The following is an 18,642-nucleotide window of genomic DNA, read 5'->3' as shown; positions in this document are numbered from 1 at the left end:
GAACTCTGGAGCCAATCTTGGAATTATAGTTCTCTTGCTTCCAGTTCCTGTGATACACAGAAAAAGAATAGTCAGGAATGGGGAATAAATGCACATTTCTCCCCCTCCCCCCATGGCCTCTAGCACTGAGGATATCTCCCAACTTTTATGAAGGCTGTAATTTCAATTCCAAATGGATGAAAAGCTGTTCAGAGACATTCCACCCAGCCATTCTAGCTCACCACTCACCCCCGCCTGCCATACAAACATTTTGCCTACTGCTTTTTTTTTTTTTTTTTTGCGGTACGTGGGCCTCTCACTGTTGTGGCCTCTCCCGTTGCGGAGCACAGGCTCCGGACGCGCAGGCTCAGCGGCCATGGCTCACGGGCCCAGCCGCTCCGCGGCATGTGGGATCTTCCCAGACCGGGGCACGAACCTGTGTTCCCTGCATCGGCAGGCGGACTCCCAACCACTGCGCCACCAGGGAAGCCCCCCTACTGCTTTTTATTTTATACTTTCTTGCCTCTCTGCCTAGTCTCTGTGCCTGTCAGCTACAGAACCCAGAGTGTGCAGAAAATGATTGAAGGAGGAAGCTTAGAGGAGGAGAAAGAGGACACCTTCTGTTTTTCCTAGTGTTAGTACACCTAATGGTCTGCTGATTTCTGTCCTCTCTTCCTCATATTAGAATGACAGTGGGAATATTGAAAGTTCATTCTTGATAAAAATCTCAAGAGATAACTAGAGAGATTAGATTTCAAAAATATCCAGGTATAAATAATTTTCCAACTAAGATGACAGTGCAAAATGTATACCTTTGTATCTTTTGCATTTTTATACCACACACCTGCGGGGGGGGGCGTGGGTGGGGGGAAGGAGGAGAGAGAGAGAGAGAGAGAGAGAGAGAGAGAGAGAGAGAGCTCAAGGCTAGTGTTATGGCAGTGCTTTCAATGCATAATCTCTTTTTAAATCCCATCCAGCGGTATGAGATGCGGAAACCTAAACTCAGAGATTGGGCAACTCGCTCATGATCCTACAACTATATAATAACTCTCATCTGTGCATATTGGTTTCCATGAGATATGACAGGAAAGATACCCTAAAATTAATGGAGACTATCCAACTCTTTGAGTCTGGCTTCTCTGTTGGAATCCTCTTCCATCTCAGCTGAATTCCCCAGGCACTACGCCCGTGGCCTCTGGCACGGAGCGCATGGAGCGCCCCCGCCCCGCGTCAACCAGAGATGGAGTAGGAGTAATTGAGAATGGAAGGCTCCGGGAGAGGAGCAGAGGGCCTGAGGAGGGGGTAGGGAAAGGGGGCGGGGGGCGGGGTCTACCCCGCCCCCGCCCTTCCGTTCACTCCCATTGGCCGAGCGTTTCCTGGCCGTATCCCACTGCCCACCCCCAGAACGACGCTTAAAGTGTGCGAAGCAGGTGCCTCGAGTGGAGTAACAACTTTGCGCGCGTGTCCGGGCTCAGCGCGGCACCCATTCATTGCTTCTGACCATCCATCCGTCCCTTCGGTCATCCAGCGGGGAGGGGCTCCAGCCACCCGGGGGCAGCCGCTACCCAGGGGACCGCGATCAGAAGAGGAGCCGAAAGCGTAGCTGACCCTCGCCGGCCCGGCAGGGGACGGTGACCACCACCATGCAGACGTGCGCCAGGGCCTGGGGACTGCGTCTGGGTTGCAGAGTCGGGGGCGGCCGCCGCCTGGCTGGAGGCGCGGGGCCTCGTTGGGCGCCGTGCGGCCGTGACAGCAGTAGCGGCGGCGGGGATAGCGGCGGGGCTGGGGCCTCGCGCCTCCTCGAGCGCCTCCTGCCCAGACACGATGACTTTGCTAGGAGGCATATCGGCCCCGGGGACAAAGACCAGAGGGAGATGCTACAGGCCCTGGGGCTGGCGGTAAGGACCCCAACCCGGCCCTCAGAGGCCTCACCCTGCGCCGCCCGGGTTCTGCCCGTACGGCCTCCCGGCCCCCGCCAGGAGCTCTGCTTCGCTCCGCGTGGGACCCGCACCCTGGCCCGGGGCCCCTGGTGTGGGAGCGAGCACGCGCGCTCGGTCTGCGTGCCCCAGCCTGCTCCCACCAGGTTACTTTCTCCTCCACCCGCTCTTCGCGCCTCAAAACCGTATATTTTTCAACCTAAGTCGCCCTGCAGATGAGCTCTCACTTTGCAAGAGCAGGACCTTCTGATTTATCCGATTATCTCCGGTTGCCCACTGAAATCCAGCCCGAAGTGGCCGAATCACTACCCCGACTCATTATTAATTTTCTCCAGTGATTTTTGGTTTGTTCAAAGTTGTTCTTTTTAGAAAGAAACCCTAATTAGACAATTTAAATGAAGTTTCCCACAAGCTTTTGTAGATGCAAAATGCAGAGGTGACTTTTAACTGAGAAGCAATTTCCTCTGCCTTTAGTGTTCACGGACTTGCGTTTTAATTTTAGAGCATTGATGAACTGATCGAGAAGACCGTCCCCGCCAGCATCCGCTTGAAAAGACCCTTGAAAATGGATGACCCAGTCTGTAAGTGACCGGGAGATTCCGCTTGCTCTGGCCTATTTGTCTTCTATGGTCTTTGAAAGTCCAGCTGTGGGTTAGGATTGCTCAGGAGGGAGAATGTTTATGAAAATAAATCAGCGTTGGGTACCGCACGGGGCGGAAGAGGGTGGAATAATTCAGTTCTTTATCTCAGCGTGGAGACAGCAAACTTCCCAGGGGAAGGCAGTGCACAAACACGTGTAGAGGACTCCCAACTTTCCAGGCACCTGTCCCAGGCCATGGTTCTCCCATCCTTTGGCTTGAGAGGTGTCATCACTTCTCTGCAGATCAGGATACTCAGAAGGGAAAAGGAATTGCCTACAGTCATGCAAACAGGGGAGTGACAAAAATAGGAAACCCAGACATCTGGCCTCCTACCCCAAGGTTCTTTATACCACAGTAGCTTCAGATTGTTCTCTCTCACATCCAAATTTTACTATTTATACCTACTGAAAGGCAGCAGTACTTTTAAAGCTTGAATGATTTTTATAGAGAAACAGAAATAAGATTCATGCTTGATTAAGAAATCTTAGTTTAACCATAGACTCTCTTAGAATTTTATTATTTTTATTTATTTTTTATTTATTTTTAAAATTCAAACAGAGAATTTTATTTTATATTTAAAATATTTTTAATGGTCTGAAGATTATTTGACTTCCATGGGCTGAGCACGAATCCACAAAAAATTAAAGGCAAATAGGCAGAGCTGAAGAGCTTTTTTTTTTTTTCTTATAAACAGGAAAGAATTCTCATGGTTTTGAATCATAAAAATGCTATCTCTTACTTCTGGAGTCAAGTGAAGAGAAGACAATTGGTTTATTTTACGTTTTGGAACAGAAAGGATATGTGGAAGGCAAGCTTTATTTTGTTTTAAAGTATAGAACTTGAGGTATGAAGCAGGTCCAGCTCCAGCTGGCTGATGCTGTAACTCAGGGTGTGCTGAGGGCTGCTCCCTTTGTTAGTTTCAAATCTGAACCATTTCCCCTGACAGCAGGGACCTTGTTCATAGAAGAAAATATGCGCTTTTTGTCCAATTGAACTGACTGAGACTTGGGGATAGCTGGAAGCCTTATCTGCTTAAGGTTTAGGAAATCAGAATCCTGATTAATTGAATGTTTACAGTGAAGAGTTATATATTTTTGAAGCAAGCCATCGGTGAATATTTGAATAAGTAAAAGCCCTCCTGAGACTTTCAAAGTCAGGACATGTTAGGTCAGCCCTTTTACCATATACTCTAAAATAAAATGTTCCTGAAGAACATTAGCATCTAGGAACCATGTCAAAGCTATCTAGCCTTTTTTAGTTCAGGTGCTTGTTTCCAGCTGACTAATTTGAACCTTGGGGGATTCCATTTCTCCTCCTCTCCTCTTTAGAAGCAGACTTCTGATAAGTAATTTGCAATTTAAGTGTAAACTTTAAACCCAGCTTCTGTGAGGCTTGGGGCCGGTTCCATCTGGTTAGTCTGAGGTGACTCAGAAAATATTGCACAGTCAGGAGTCCCCCGTTGCCCTGAAGTGGGCTGGCTCTCCAGCAAAGCTTGCTACTTGGAAGTGAGCTGGGGGCGGAAATGGGGGGGAGGGGGAGGGGGAGGTGGTCGTGGGCAGCACAGAAGGCATCAGTGTTTTCATCTGAGGTGTGCACACGTCATGGGTAATGAATGTGTTCCACGTGAGGAGAGCAAATTGGTACAGGTAACCTCTAGCAGAAGCATTTTCATTTAACAGTGGAGCAGCATTATCCAAACTTGGTTTCACGTGAATGCTGAATGCCTGTGTTCTACTGTAGTCAGAGGAATTCTAGACCAAATATTTGTTCACTGCATACAGAGAAAACTAATAAGAGCTAGTTAGATGAGTCTTAAATCCCTCATTGCTAAGGAAAAAGAAGATTGTGAGAGCTGTAGCAGCATGGAGATACTTGGGTTAGTGCTTATGCATAACTTTATAATCTCAAATCTTTATGTAGTGCTTACCATGTGCTGGGCACTTTTTAAAGTGTATTTCATGTATTAATTTAATCCTTATTACAACCCGGAGGGGTAACTACCATTCACAACTCTGTTTTAAAGATGAAGAAACCATGGCATACAGAGGGTAAGAATCCTGCTCAAGGTCACCACTGGTAAGCGGTGAAGGCAGAATTCACCCCACACAGACCAGCTGCTGTTCACACTCCAGCCGTCAGTCTACATTGTCTTCGTTGTGTCCTCTGCAAGGGGGTGGGTGTATAAAGTAGAAAACTCCTGTCCTGACTCTTCCAGAGTATCCAGTTTACGGGTATGCACAAGGCCAGTCACACTGGAATCACTCTGCCACTTGCCAGCTGCCCTAGTGGAAATGCAGCGGCAGGCTGAGAGCACAGGTGTGAGAACACTCAGGCCCGCTGCCAGGGCGAGGGAAGGGATGACAAAAGTTCAGGACTAGGGCTGGGTATCGAAGGGTGGGTAGTTATGCTCTGCTGGACAAGGCTGGGGGAGACTGCTGGAGCTAAAGGGACCAGCTTGTACAGGACAGAGTGGCCCGACAGAGTCAGGGAGGTACAGAGGGTCCAGCTGTCCCGCAGGATGCTCCCCCTCCCCTTGGACACTTCAGGAAGTGCCTTGAAAGAATACCTTGATCATTAGTTGGCTTCACAGTAAGCCATACTTTAGAGAAACAAGCAAAGATATTCAGTTCAAAACCCTGTCAGATTCATCTAGTCAAGTGAATTCTCCATCCCTCACTGACATACACAAAGAACAAAAAAAACTAGAAGGATATATGTCAGTGGGAACATTTGTTTCTCTGTATGGTGCCATTACGGATGATTTTAGATTTCTTTTTATTCCTTTGCTTTTTCTAGATTTTCTACAATAACTATGTATTTATTTTGTTATTAATACAAAATTTAAATACTTTATGAGCCATGCCAATTGCTTTCGGCTATGATATGCCTCTCTGTATAGTATTTTCAGTGAAGCCATCTCAAGCGAACCAGACTGAACTAGCCTGTAAGTTCACAGAAGCAGGGTTTAAAGTTTACACAAAATTGCACATTGCTTATTGTGAGCATGCTTAGGAAGAGAGAGGAGACACTAAACCCTTTAATGTTCAAGTTATTCAACCAGAATTGACCGGCTGAGCTGTCAGAATGAGACTTTTGATGGTCTTGTGAGAACTTTGTATTCTAAGAGATATCGTTAGAGTGATTTTAATAAATGGTTAATGGAGGGCAGTGAGCAGAGGGAGGAGGTATTGTGTAACGCAGCTGCAGGTGGTGACTGTCACCCAGGTGGGGTTGGACACTCTTCCATTTTTTTTTTAATATTTGACAGCATTGGGTCTTCGTTGCTGCGTGTGGGCTTTCTCTAGTTGTGGTGAGTAGAGGCTGCTCTTCGTCGTGGTGCACGAGCTTCTCATGGCGGTGGCTTCTCTTGTTGAAGAGCACGGGCTCGGCGTGCGGGCTTCAGCAGTTGCAGCACATGGGCTCAGTAGTTGGGGCACATGGGCCCTAGACCTCATGGGCTTCAGTAGTTGTGGTGTGTGGGCTCAGTAGTTGCAGTGCGCAGGCTCAGTAGTTGTGGCTCGTGGGCTCTAGAGTGCAGGCTCAGTAGTTGTGGCACATGCTGTCAGCTGCTTTGCAACATATAGGATCTTCCCAGACCAGGTATTGAACCCGTGTCCCCTGCATTGGCAGGCAGATTGTTAACCACTGCGCCACCAGGGAAGTCCATGGGCACTCTTCTGAACTGACCCCAAATACACCTACAGGGCAGTTGTTCCCCTGGCTGTGGGCGTCAATTATCTTTCAGCTGGATTAAGTCTGTTGTGAGATGCAACCTGTAAACTCTTCAGTCTCTGACAAATCTCTCCTTTGGCCATTCCTAGCTCCTTCAGTTCCCAGCACATATGAATTATTATTTCATCTTTAGGATAATTCCAATGGATTTTCATTATACAACTGTGGAAATAAATAAAGACCAGCCAAATGAGAAAAGCAAAGGCTGTTTATTCTGAACTTGCTCTAGGAGTCAGCCTTCTGCTTTGCAGAGGAGTGGGAAGACCTCATAGTGAAATAAAGGAAAGGCTTCAGGTGTGCCCTGTTGGCCTGGGCAAGCGGTAGGTGGGCCAATTCAAGCAGGGCTTCCTATGTGATTGGTTAGGGCTGCTTGTTTGGCTTTGTCTGGTTGGTCCTAAATTGGAAGCAGGGACCGAGAGTAGGGAAGCTGTTGGTTATTAATCAAGTCCTGGCCCTTCTGGGCCAATTGTTACAGAAGTTATCATTCATTTTCCTCCATTGTCACTGAAGATAGCAAAAGATGGCTTTCTGCAAGTCTAATCTGTAGCAGGCTGAGTTCAGAGGTGGTTTATTGTAGGTAAGGGGGTTGGTTTCCTGAGTAGGTTGCTGCAGGTTGTGGGTGAAAGTTCTGTGGTCTGGCTATTCCTTATTTATATGTTTAGACTCTCACAGCAGTCTGTTGTCCTTTTATTTTTGTCATAAATTCTTGTTAGGCAGACCCCTGCTGATCTGACTGATACCTTGGACAGTCAACATATTGTCTAAATTGTAAGTGTTTATGGCTATTTACTATAGGCGAGGAACTGTGAGGATAAATGTATGAGAAAACATAGTCACTATCCTCAAGGAGCTTACATCTTAACATAAATTGATTCAGAAAGTTAAAGTGTCCAAGATGTCATAAGAAACATGAATAAAATGCTGTGAGTGTACAGAAGTGATGTGAAATTGGATAGAAAAACAGGGATTTCTGAAAACAATGTGAAAAGTTGAGGTATATCTTTTCCTGTTAGAAACAAAGACAAAATCTTTACATTGACTATGTTTTCTTTGTGTGTAAATATGTTATTATAAGAAGGGAAAAACACAAAAAGGCAGCTCCTTCATTGAGAAAAAGAAAATGGCAAAATGCAATGTGTGAAGCATAATTATGGAATTATTTGAGTATTGTTATAGTCCCATCCTGGATGGAATCTTAATAGAATAATTATGCTGTCAATGATTTGGGGGATTCTGGAGTGTTTTCCAACACCACCGAGCAATTTTCAGTTCTCGGGACACCAACTGGTTGTCCTACGATTTAACTCACTTCTGATACTGTCTACCTGCATATAGCATCAGACCTCACAGATTAAGTCCCCCCAAACTGCCCCCACTTCAGGTGCCAATCACAAGTTAGGGTTTTCACCTGGGCTTCTGACCAACAAGCTATAAATTGGACCCCCTCCTCTGGTTCAATTAATTTTCTAGAGCAGCTCACAGAACACTAACATTTCCTTACATTTCCTAGTTTATTATAAAGGATATTATAAGAGATACAGGTGAACAGCCAAATGAAGAGGTACGTAGGGTAGGGTCTGGATGTGTCCCAAGCACAGGAGCTTTTGCCCCCATGGAACTGGGGTGGACCACTTTCCCAGCACAGGGATGTATTAGCCAGCCCAGAAGCTCATCAAATCTGCTGTTTTTATAGAGCTTATCCTGCAACCCCTCCCCCCTTCCTTTTCCCTGAGGTCAATTGGTGGGCCTGAAAGTTCCAGCCCTCTAATCACTTGGTCTTTTTGCTGACCAGCCACATCCTGAGGCTATTTAGGAACCCCACCCTAATCACTTTATTAGCAGATACTCAGGTGTGCTCAAAAGGACTTGAGTATGAATAACACAAGATACTCTTGTCACTCAGGAAATACCAAAGACCAGAGATATTTCTTATTATACTACAGGGATATTTCAGAAAAATATGTGGTGATATATCCTGATAAAAGTGGAGAGGTGAAAATATTTATTTTAAAAGAGATGAATCCTAAAATAAATTGTGATCAGTTTTTTCCCCTTCCTTTTGAAACTAGAACACCAAGTGAGAAATCTCAGTCTTTGTAAAGTATCATTTTTAAGCATTAAGATATTTTGAACTATCAATCTAAATAAGGATATAAACTGAAACAAGCTCAAATTACCAGAAATTTGAGTTTATTTGGGAATAGCAGAGAAATTGCAATTTAGGAGACATGTGCTGTAGAAGCTGCAAACAAGTTACTGAGGGTCTGGGGCAGGTTGTGTTTTGGGCAGGGAGCACAAAGCGAGGGACATCCAGCCAGAACCCAGCCAGTAAGTTCATTGGCTTGAGTATGGAGAGATTCTTGGTGGGTGTTCATTGGTCTGGAGATAAGTCTCAGTCTTCTGTAGATCAGGCGTTTACAGGAAATCAGTCTCTCAGTTCTTAAGTTCTGTTCTTCTGAGGGAGCATGTGTGAGATTCTCCATTTCATATCCTTGGGTTCCTTTTTTTTTTTTCTTAATAGTCCTTTTTCTGCTGATAGCACCTTATCTTCATTTGGCTGTATGAGTCTCATCCTTTTCCTCTTCAACTTTTATGTTTCTGCTGTCTCAAATTGTTCCTTTTTTTTTTTTTTTTTTGTGGACAGGCCACGTGGCTTGTGGGATCTGAGTTCCCCGACCAGGGATTGAACCTGGGCCACAACAGTGGCCACTAGGGAACTCCCCTTGGGTTCCATTTTGGATTGAAATCCTTTCACAGGACTTGCTTATTTTTTGACATGCAAGGATACAAACATGCTGACATATGGTGATGAGGGGCCAAATAGGTCATGTGATCAGGACAAAGAACTTAAAATATAAAACAACTTTTTCCTCTTCATCTTGTTAAAGGATCATGGAATTCATCCAGCACCATCAAAGATTTTATGTAAATGGAATTCTTTAACAATATTTTTAAAAATTGGCAAAGTTACTGTATTAGTTATCTCTTGCTTTATAAGAAATTACTACAAAACTGTGGCTTAAAACAACAATGAACATTTATTATCCTCACAGTTTCCGTGGGTCAAGAATCCAGGAGCAACTAAGCTAGGTGGTTCTGGCTGAGTCACTCATGAGGTTGTGGTCTCACACTGGTGGACGCTCAACTAGGGCTGGAGGAGCCACTTCCAAGGTGGCTCATAAACATGGCTGGCAAGTTGGTGCTGGCTGTTAGCGGGAGGCCCTGGTGCCTCCTCACATGGGTCTATCCACAGACTGCTTGAGTGTCCTCACAACATGGCAACTGGATTCCTGCAGAGCCAGTGATTCAGGAAAGAAGGAAAGCCAGGCAGAAACTATTCTTTTTATGACCTAGTCTTGGAAGTTCTATAGTATCATTTATATCATATGCTGTTCATAAAAGTGAGTCACTAAGACTGGCCCAAATTCAAGGGAAGGGGAATTAGTTTACACCTTTCGAAGGGAGGAGTGTAAACAAGATTGCACGCAAAATTTTTTTTAATAGACGTTCCTTTTTAGAGCAGTTTTAGGTTCACAGCAACATTGAGCAGAAAGTACAGAGAATTCCCCTATACCTCTTGCTTCCACATATGCACAGCCTCCCTCATTATCAACATCCCCCACCAGAGGGGTACATTTGTTACCACTGATGAACCTACGTTGACACATCATCATCACCCAGAGTCCGTAGTTTACATTAGGGTTCACTCTTGGTGTTGCACGTTCTGTGGGTTTGAACAAGTGTATAATGACATGTATCCACCATTATAGTAGCATACAGGGTGTTTTCACTGCCCTAAAAATCTTCTGCATAGATATTTAAAAAACTACCACATTCATCTAAATTAGCATATACTTGCTATCATAAATTATAATGAATTTTATCTAACTTTTAAAAGTACTCAATGCTATCAAAATAAAATATACTGTGCTTTAAATATGGTATTATTCTTTAGGACTATTGAGGTACATAGGGCCATTTGCCCATAGACTAAATGCCCCAACCTACTCCCCTTTGTCACCATTGGGTTATAAGCCACTATCACCAAATCTATGTCTATAGCCTCCTCCATCTACTTTAATTCCTTGAGAGACTTCAATGGAAAATACAATACTGCTTTAGGCACTGAGGATGCAAGAGTCAGGAAGTAAAGGGTGATAAAGATATGGTCCCTGACTGTAGGTTAAAACTGATAGGGAGATAGATACTGAATAGCTCCTTAGGTCTGCAAATAGGATGAATGGTTTAGCTGAGGTTATGGCATGAGCAGAGACTTGGAAGTGTGGACGTGCCTCAAATAACCTAACATGGTTATTTGAGGATGGTGAGTAGACCATGTGTGTAGAATATTGAGCTGCAGAGAGGTATGGAAAGCAAGGTATGGAGGGCCCAAAGCCATGATAAAGGATTTGTTTTCCTCTACATAGTGGGGAGACATTAACAGTTATTACAGAGGGAAGTGACATATTCAAACTGTGTTTTGCAGAGTGCCTCTGAGACAGAGGCAAGGAGACCAGCTGGGAGATTGTTGGAGATTTTATTTATTTTTTTTATTTTGGGCTGCCTTGGGTCTTCGTTGCTGCGCGAAGTCTTTCTCTAGTTGCGGTGAGCGGGGGCTACTCTTTGTTGCGGAGCACAGGCTCTAGGCACGCATGCTTCAGTAGTTGTGGCTTGCGGGCTCAGTAGTTGTGGTTCACAGGCTCTAGAGCACAGGCTCAGTAGTTGTGGCACACGGGCTTAGTTGCTCCGCGGCGTGTGGGATCTTCCCGGACCAGGACTCGAACCCATGTCGCCTGCATTGGCAGGCGGATTCTTAACCACTGTGCCACCAGGGAAGCCCTGTTGGAGATTTTAGAGGTGAGATTTTAAATGTGTCTACCAGGAAGCAGTCACCAAGATGATATTAGATATGTAAGAGTGGGAGCATGAGAAGGCAGGGGAGTCTTTAGACTGTGATGCAGGTCTGACCCTGGTGGAGGGGGAGAAGGATGGAAGAATTGGGTAAGAAGAATCATAGACTGCAGCACAGATCTAAAAAGTTTTGGTCAGACTGAGCAGAGTCCTTGAACCAAAGTCACCCATCAGAGGAGTCCCACATCTTACAGGAATGGGTCTGCATTAGTTCTCCTGCTGGGCTTAGTATCAATAATTGCCTGTGAGCAGCCTGTGGGAAGTATGGTTTTGGTACAAACATGGTGGTCGGTCCAGCGGGGCAGCAGGTAGGACTGCCAGTCAGTTTCTAGGCTGAGTGTCTTGGGGTGATGGAGATGTCATTAACAGAGAGCAAACGGGGAGAAGAGGAGGGTCCTAGAGGAAGACGAGATCATGGGTGTTGTTTGAGCAGAACTGAATTTGAGGTACTCAGGAACATGCATTTGAAAAAGCTGAATCAGTAGTTGGAAATAACGAGTCTAGAGCTCAAGAGAGAGATTAGGGATGGAGTTGCAGATTTAGTGAGTCTTCTGAATGAATTAATGAGAATGAGTGAGATTTCCTATGGATGAAGTATTGGGAAGAAAGTGGAAACCAGGATATTGGGAAATAGAGCATGGAAAAAGACACAGGCAGAGCAGCCTGAGATGAAGTAATCCAAGAGGCCAGAGGTTACATTTTAAGTCAGGGGTTTGTGGACCTCAATATCATATTCTGGACCTTTCTTAGGCATAAGAGAGAAAAAAGTACACATGATTACATAAGGACACTCTGAGGTGGGAGGAGTTTAGGGGCTGCCTGTCTGATGATCTAAGTGAGAGGCAGGAAGGGTGAGACAGAGCATTAGAAAAGTGAGAAAGTGATCATCTGGGTAGTGAGGGGCCTAGATCACCCTGCATGGAAGACTTGCTGAGATTTAATGGCTTGAATCTGTAAGGTTTGCTAGGATCCCCTCACCCAGCATCATTTAGTGACCTGGGAGCAGGAACAGAGGAATGGGGTGCCTGAGTTTAGCTTAGTTTGAGGATTGGTAAAGTCAAGTGGCCAAGGACTTCAAGTCCACACAGGCTGGCTGGGGTGGGAGACAGGTGAGGCAGTCCCATCCGTCCACATTGGGATGGGAGCTCAGTGAGCACCTTATGGGAATGGGCGTGGGGGGCCTGACCTGCTCGGGAGCCTGAAGGGGGGGGCCCACAACGAGGTTGTGCGCTGCTTTCAGGAGGGTGAGTGTTCTGGCTTCTATTCCTTATGTCCTCTTTTCACGCCACCAAATGGCACTGTGCTTTGCTTTTAGAAATCTCTGTTATATGATGTGTGAAGAACTTTGATCTCGTTTTGACTGCTCAGGTTTGTTTTACTTGTTAAACCTGAAGTATTTTAATAAAAATGCAAACTGGGAATTTTAGTAAGGATTCTCAATGTCCATATCATCCAATGTACTAACTGATTAAACAATAAGGAAACAAAAGTTTGGAAAATATGAAATTATTGTAGGCACTGTATTATTTCACAGAACTTGCTTAATAGCTGCAAGTTTCCCTTTAGAAATGTTTCTCTGAAGTTCATGCCTTTAGGGATGTGAGAACCGTTTGCACATTGATTTGTCATTGTGGATTCTGTGCTAGGTGAGTTATTGTGAATATTGAGCTAACAACTATATGTGGGAGTTTAGGTGAATTTTCATTCACTTGTATTTTCTGAGCACCTAGTATGTACCTAGCAACCACTATGCCTCTGTCCACAAAGAGATTATAATTTAGTTGGTGAGATTCTGGGCTGGATTACAAATTTCTCCATATGCCTGTATTCCTTTGATCTATAAAAATTCTCTCTTTCCTGCAAACATCTTAAATTGTTTAAGTTGGACTCAATACATATTTGTCCCTTCTTGTTCTTGCTCTGCTGGCCGTGACAAGCTACTCACAGGGCAGCAAAGAGGAAAAACAAACACTCCAGGACTTCCACTCTGCTTCTCATTTCAAATTGACCGTTTGGCCTGCTTACGTAGGTCAACTGGTGTTCCAGGTAAATATTATGAATTGTAATGTTTCTCTGTACACTTCTTTTGTAAATGTTTATAGATGGAATGAAAAGGGGCGGCTGACGAGGTCTCCCACAGAAAGTAGTGTGACCCAAGTCCCAGAAGTAAATAACAGACATGTCCCCACTACCCTGCCATGGGATGCTCTTCTGGTTTTCCTACAGCTGCTATAAAGATCTTGAACCTGTATATCTCTTGGGTGAGCAGGCAGAGCTCTAGGGACTGCTCACTCCTGTGGAGACGAGGGACCATGGAGCCATCAGAAACACGGGTTGGACGTGCCTTGGCCCCTCTCGGCTGGAAGTGCCTGGCCAGGGGTTCTAATTCCCAAGACTCATGAGGGGCTGGGTGAGCTGGGGTATTAATCGGCTGATCAAGAAGATGGGAAAGAGCCTGGCAGGCTTAGGGTTGGGGGGCCAGAGCCCCAGGTCAGGCCTGTGTGGTGCTGCCCAGACCACATCCTGCCGCATGGGGTGGGCGCCCCTCTGCCAGTCTTGAAGCGTTTTCAATTCAAAGAGTTTCCATGTCATTATTCTGCATTAACGAGCTTATAGATTGGTTTGCCTTCCTGGACTGAACAAATTCTATAATTCAGCAGACTGTGGTTGTGAAACCCTCCTTTGCTAGGGAAAGAAACTTGGCAAATAAGAGGGAGTAGGGTTTAATGGGCTGGGTAAGTGGGGTTAAGCCATGCTTAAGCCCACTTATTTACGGGGCAGGGAGAGAGGTGCTGCAAATGATTAGGTGAAGTTAGAAAAAGGCTACACATTAGGATGGAGTTTGTAGGCAAATTCTGGCTTCCACTCAGGAAATCAGAAAATCCTGATATATGCTATCATCCATGGTTTGTTTATCTTGAGACCCCGGACCCCACCCCGCCATGGTTCCTGAGCAGCTTTGGCAAGAAAAATGCTAAAGCAGCCTCTGTCCTCACATTCTAGCCCCAGCTCTTCCCTTCAGCCTCTGGCAGAAAAAGCCCTTTCTGGGAAATTCAAATATGAGTTTCTTGGTTTCCAGTCCTGATGATTTCCTTAGAGTCCTTTTCTGAGAATCTTGCAAAGCACGTGAAGGGCAGGGAGTGGGAGGGAGGCTCTGTTGCTGGTTGAATGGCTGCTCCATGCTGTGCGTTGCTGGGCTGCCTGGAAAATGCTCTGTGGACAGCCAGCCACTGTGGGGACAGCAGATGTCTGCACCCATGTATTTCACAAGCAGGATTTTGTTCTGGGTGTAACATTTTAACTCAATTTAAATTTTTTGAATAAATGACAGTCGTATTATCCAAAATTCAAGAGCATGAAAAGATATACAGGGTAAGCAAGACCCCTTCTCACTTATCAGTTTCTTAAGAATCATCCCAGAGATATTCTGTTAATATACAACATATCCATAGATATTTATTTTTTAATATAAATGGTAGAATAATATATACTCTGTAGAAACTTAGGCATAATATTTTTAGATAGTCAGAAAAGCAAAAGCAAAGCGTGGATACATTTTTCCATATAATTGTGGCAAAAAAAAATTGTGTGTTTGGGAATGGGTTAAAGGTGGGGAACTGTGTGTGTGTGTGTGTGTGTGTGTGTGTGTGTGTGTGTGTGTGTGTGTTGGCGTGTAGCAGGTATCTTGACCCATATAGCCTGCCTGTTTATTCTAATGACATTCTCCTAGTTCTTGTCCAAGTTCACATGTATGGGAAATTAAAACCTAGGCCTAGAAATTTAACAGCTAAATCAGCTTATTCCTACCAGAAAGTATATTTGGGGAAGTGGTTGGTACAAAATTCTCCTTGATGTTTTAGGTGCAAGTGACAAGGGAGTTACTATTGGAAAGGCTCTTATATGGAATTATGTAAGGAGGAAGCATTCATTCTGAATTCTGAGAAGCAGGAACATTGTGAGACCCACCTGTAGTTTCTTAGGGAATGGTGCCCAGGTCACTGAACTCTGTTCTTGGTACATTAGGACCAGGGCGTTATGCAACGTGCTGAGGTAGACGAATAAACAAGGTCAGAAGCAGGTATTTATTCCACAAGAAAAGAACTTAACTGCTTAGATCGCTAAAGGACTAAGGAATTTCATGGCTGGGAGGGCACAGTAATGCAAGGTCTGGCTGCTCTTTGAGGCTGTAGGCAGATGTCTGGAGAATGACAGTTTGTCTCCAAGTGTTTTGTTTTTATTTATTTATTTTTTTAATTGAAGTATAGTTGATTTGCAATGTTGTGTTAGTTTCTGGTTTACAGCAAAGTGATTCAGAGAGAGAGATATATATATATATGTATATATAGTTTTTCATATTTTATATATATGTATATCTATCTATCTATATATATATAGTTTTTTATATTCTTTTCCATTATGGTTTCTTACAGGATATTGAATATAGTTCCCTGTGCTATACAGTAGGACCTTGTTGTTTATCCATCCAAGTGTTTTTTAATGGACATTCCCTTTCTCATTCTGTCTCATTTCCTCCCTGGTTTGTTTCATTGTCCTTCATATTCAGGAAGATAGTTACTGGAATTGGGCCTGTTAACAGGAAGAAGCTGTTTTTGTCCAGTTGGAAGGACAAGAGTGAGGAATGTGCACTGCTGTGGGGCTCACTCTGGGGGGAAGCTGATCATTTTCCTCTCTCCTCTTTGTTCACACAGCTTTCCTGGGGCTGTGCTGCCCAGGGTTTGGATGACACAATTGCCTTTTTAAAATGCTTCTTTTACTACGTAGGTGGAAAAGACTGCCACTTTGGACTTAAGGATCCCACCCTGTTTCTCTAGAAAGGCATTCTTTTCCAAGGGGGAGAGGAATCTAACTCTATTGCAGTGGTGGATATTGCATGGTTAGGATTTGGGCTTTTATTTAGACCAATCATGCCCCAAAACTTGCTCTTAGAGACTGCTTCTGCTATGCTCCATTTCAGAGAGGTTCAGCGGCAGACCTCTGATTGTGGGCTTTTCCCTCTTCTCCCCTTTTCTCCATGTCCATTGGATCTTGGCATTATTTAACATAGTAACTCAAACTCTGGGTTCCTAAATGTACTAGGTTGGCTCTTCTGCTGATTGGACCAAAGTCAGATTTCATTAGTAGGTATGAGAAATGGTGACCAGTGAACAAACATTAGAAATAATCCAGACACTCATTAAGTTGTGTTTTTGGGGAGTGTTTTTTATTAAATGTGACTGGTAAAGCCTGAGGTCTAGATTTTTTTTAAATTTATTTATCTTTATTGACATATAGTTGGTTTACGATGCATCAGGTATAAAGTGATTCAGTTATATACATATAACTGAATTATTTTCCATTATAGGTTATTAGAAAACACTGAATATAGTTCCTTGTGCTATATAGTAGGTCCTTGTTGTTTATCTGTTTTATATATAGTAGTGTGTATCTGTTAATCCCAAATTCCTGATTTATCCCCCCTTCCTCTTTCCCTTTTGGTAATTATAAGTTTGTTTTCTGTGTCTGTGAGTCTATTTCTGTTCTGTAAAGAAGTTCATTTGTATCATTTTTTAGATTCCACATATAACTGATATCATGTGGTATTTGTCTTTCTCTTTGACTTCACTTAGTATGATAATCTCTAGGTGAGGTCTTGATTTTATCACAGTAAGAAGCAGTTTAACTCTCTGTTCTTCAAGTCACAGACTGTCTTGACTTGTAGGTTGTCATGATGAGCAATGGATGAGTGAATGGTAAAGGTTTCTCAGACCATTATAACTTCCAGAAGCATGACCAAGTACCTACCCTACTCTTCATGGCTCATGAGTGTCCTTTAGCTTGGTGTACAGAGGACTACTCATTCTATTAACTCACTTTGTTCCCAATAGAATGTAAAATTGGTTGTCAAGACCAGGCTATGATGAGGGCCAATCAGGGAATACAGTTGTCCCTCAGTATCCAGGAGGGATTGGCTTCAGGCGCCCCCTTACCCCCACCCTCCACCATACCAAAATCCTTGGATGCTCAAGTCTCTTATATAAAATGGTGCAGCATTTGCATATAACCTACGCACAACCTCCCCATATACTTTAAATCATCCCTAGCTTACTTATAATACCTAATACAATGTAAATGCCATGTACATAGTTTTAATACAAGGTAAATTCTATGTAAATAGTTGTAAATACGATGTAAATGATATGTAAATAGTTGCCAACACGGGCAAATTCAAGTTTTGCTTTTTGGAACTTTCTGAAAATTTTTTTTCCGAATATTTTTGATTCTTGGTTGAAATCCACAAATTTGGAAGCTGTGGGTCCTGGAGGGCCTGCTGTATTTGTATTAGCTCTATCTGGGTAGGGGCAGAGCCCACAGGTGCTTGGAAAATTTGGTCCCATAGGGACTAGAGTATATCTGTTATAGGATTATTTGGTTGCACCGGGTCTTAGTAGCAGCAGGCAAGCTCCTTATATGTGGCGTGCGAACTCTTAGTTGTGGCATGCATGGGGGATCTAGTTCCCTGAGCAGGGATCGAACCCCGGCCCCCTGCATTGGGAGCATGGAGTCTTAACCACTGCACCACCAGGGAAGTCTCCTCTGTTACAGGATTAAAAACTCAAGTTTGAACATTTTTATGCTTCTGGGACTTATCTATAATTAATTTTTTTGCTCTTCTTTTATGCTAATTGGCCTTTAAATTTTTTCAAGTGTTTTATCCAAGTGTGTAGGACATTGGCAACTATGAGGGATGATGATATGTATTGATATATGGACACCCTGAACTGATGTGGGATGTGGCAGTGGGTTCCTGGCTAGTCTGCAGTGGTGAAGGCATATGGACAGGATAGGCTGCAGAATGGATGAGAAGGGAACTGGGCTCTAACTGAAGCTCTTTCACTGGGCACACGAACTTGTACTAACATCCTCAGCCCTGCTGGGAGGTATGAGAGAATGGGTTTTCTCGCAAAAGGAAGAATCAGGTTCCTGCACCATTCTAGTTGAGAGTTTAGGGTCTCCAGATAAATATTAACATCTCTTGTAGCAGCCACTGCTGTTTTATATAATTGTTTAGGTACCTGGGGTTAGGACTTAAGCATATCTCTTTAGAGGATACAGTTTAACCCTTTAACCCATAACACTCCCTGAACCATCTCCCTCCTGGACTATTGTGCTGGCCTCTTACCATATCCCCTTGTTTCCAGAGTCTCCTCTCTGACCTATCCACACTACCAATAGAATTATCTTTCTGTAATGTAGAAAAAAAATCATATTACTCAATACTGTATGACTCTCAAAGGTTAAACTCTTAATTTGACAAAGTCCTTCAAAGACTGTTCTCATTTGAGAGCTGGACCTTTTGTCCTCATGGCATAATATGGAACAGGGACCTGTCCCTCTTGCACAGGATCTTAATTGAAGCTGGCCTTGCTGAATTGGGTGCGGGC

General features: G+C 44.0%; 1 protein-coding gene across 2 annotated transcripts in view; it reads left to right on the top strand.

Moving 5' to 3' along the window:
• The first annotated feature begins 1,622 nt into the window (after positions 1-1,622).
• GLDC (glycine decarboxylase) overlaps positions 1,623-18,642 on the top strand; it is a 99,281-nt gene continuing 82,261 nt past the window's right edge. For both annotated transcript variants that reach the window (XM_060014732.2, XM_069540772.1), the window contains exons 1-2: positions 1,623-1,877; positions 2,419-2,497. In XM_060014732.2, coding sequence (XP_059870715.1) covers positions 1,623-1,877; positions 2,419-2,497 — 334 coding nt within the window. The remainder of the gene's footprint in view (positions 1,878-2,418; positions 2,498-18,642) is intronic.

This window comes from Delphinus delphis, chromosome 6 (genome assembly GCF_949987515.2).
Source record: "Delphinus delphis chromosome 6, mDelDel1.2, whole genome shotgun sequence".
NCBI classification, from domain to species: Eukaryota; Metazoa; Chordata; class Mammalia; order Artiodactyla; family Delphinidae; genus Delphinus; species Delphinus delphis.
The sequence above is the reverse complement of the archived record's forward strand: the minus strand, read 5'-3'. Positions and strand labels throughout refer to the sequence as shown.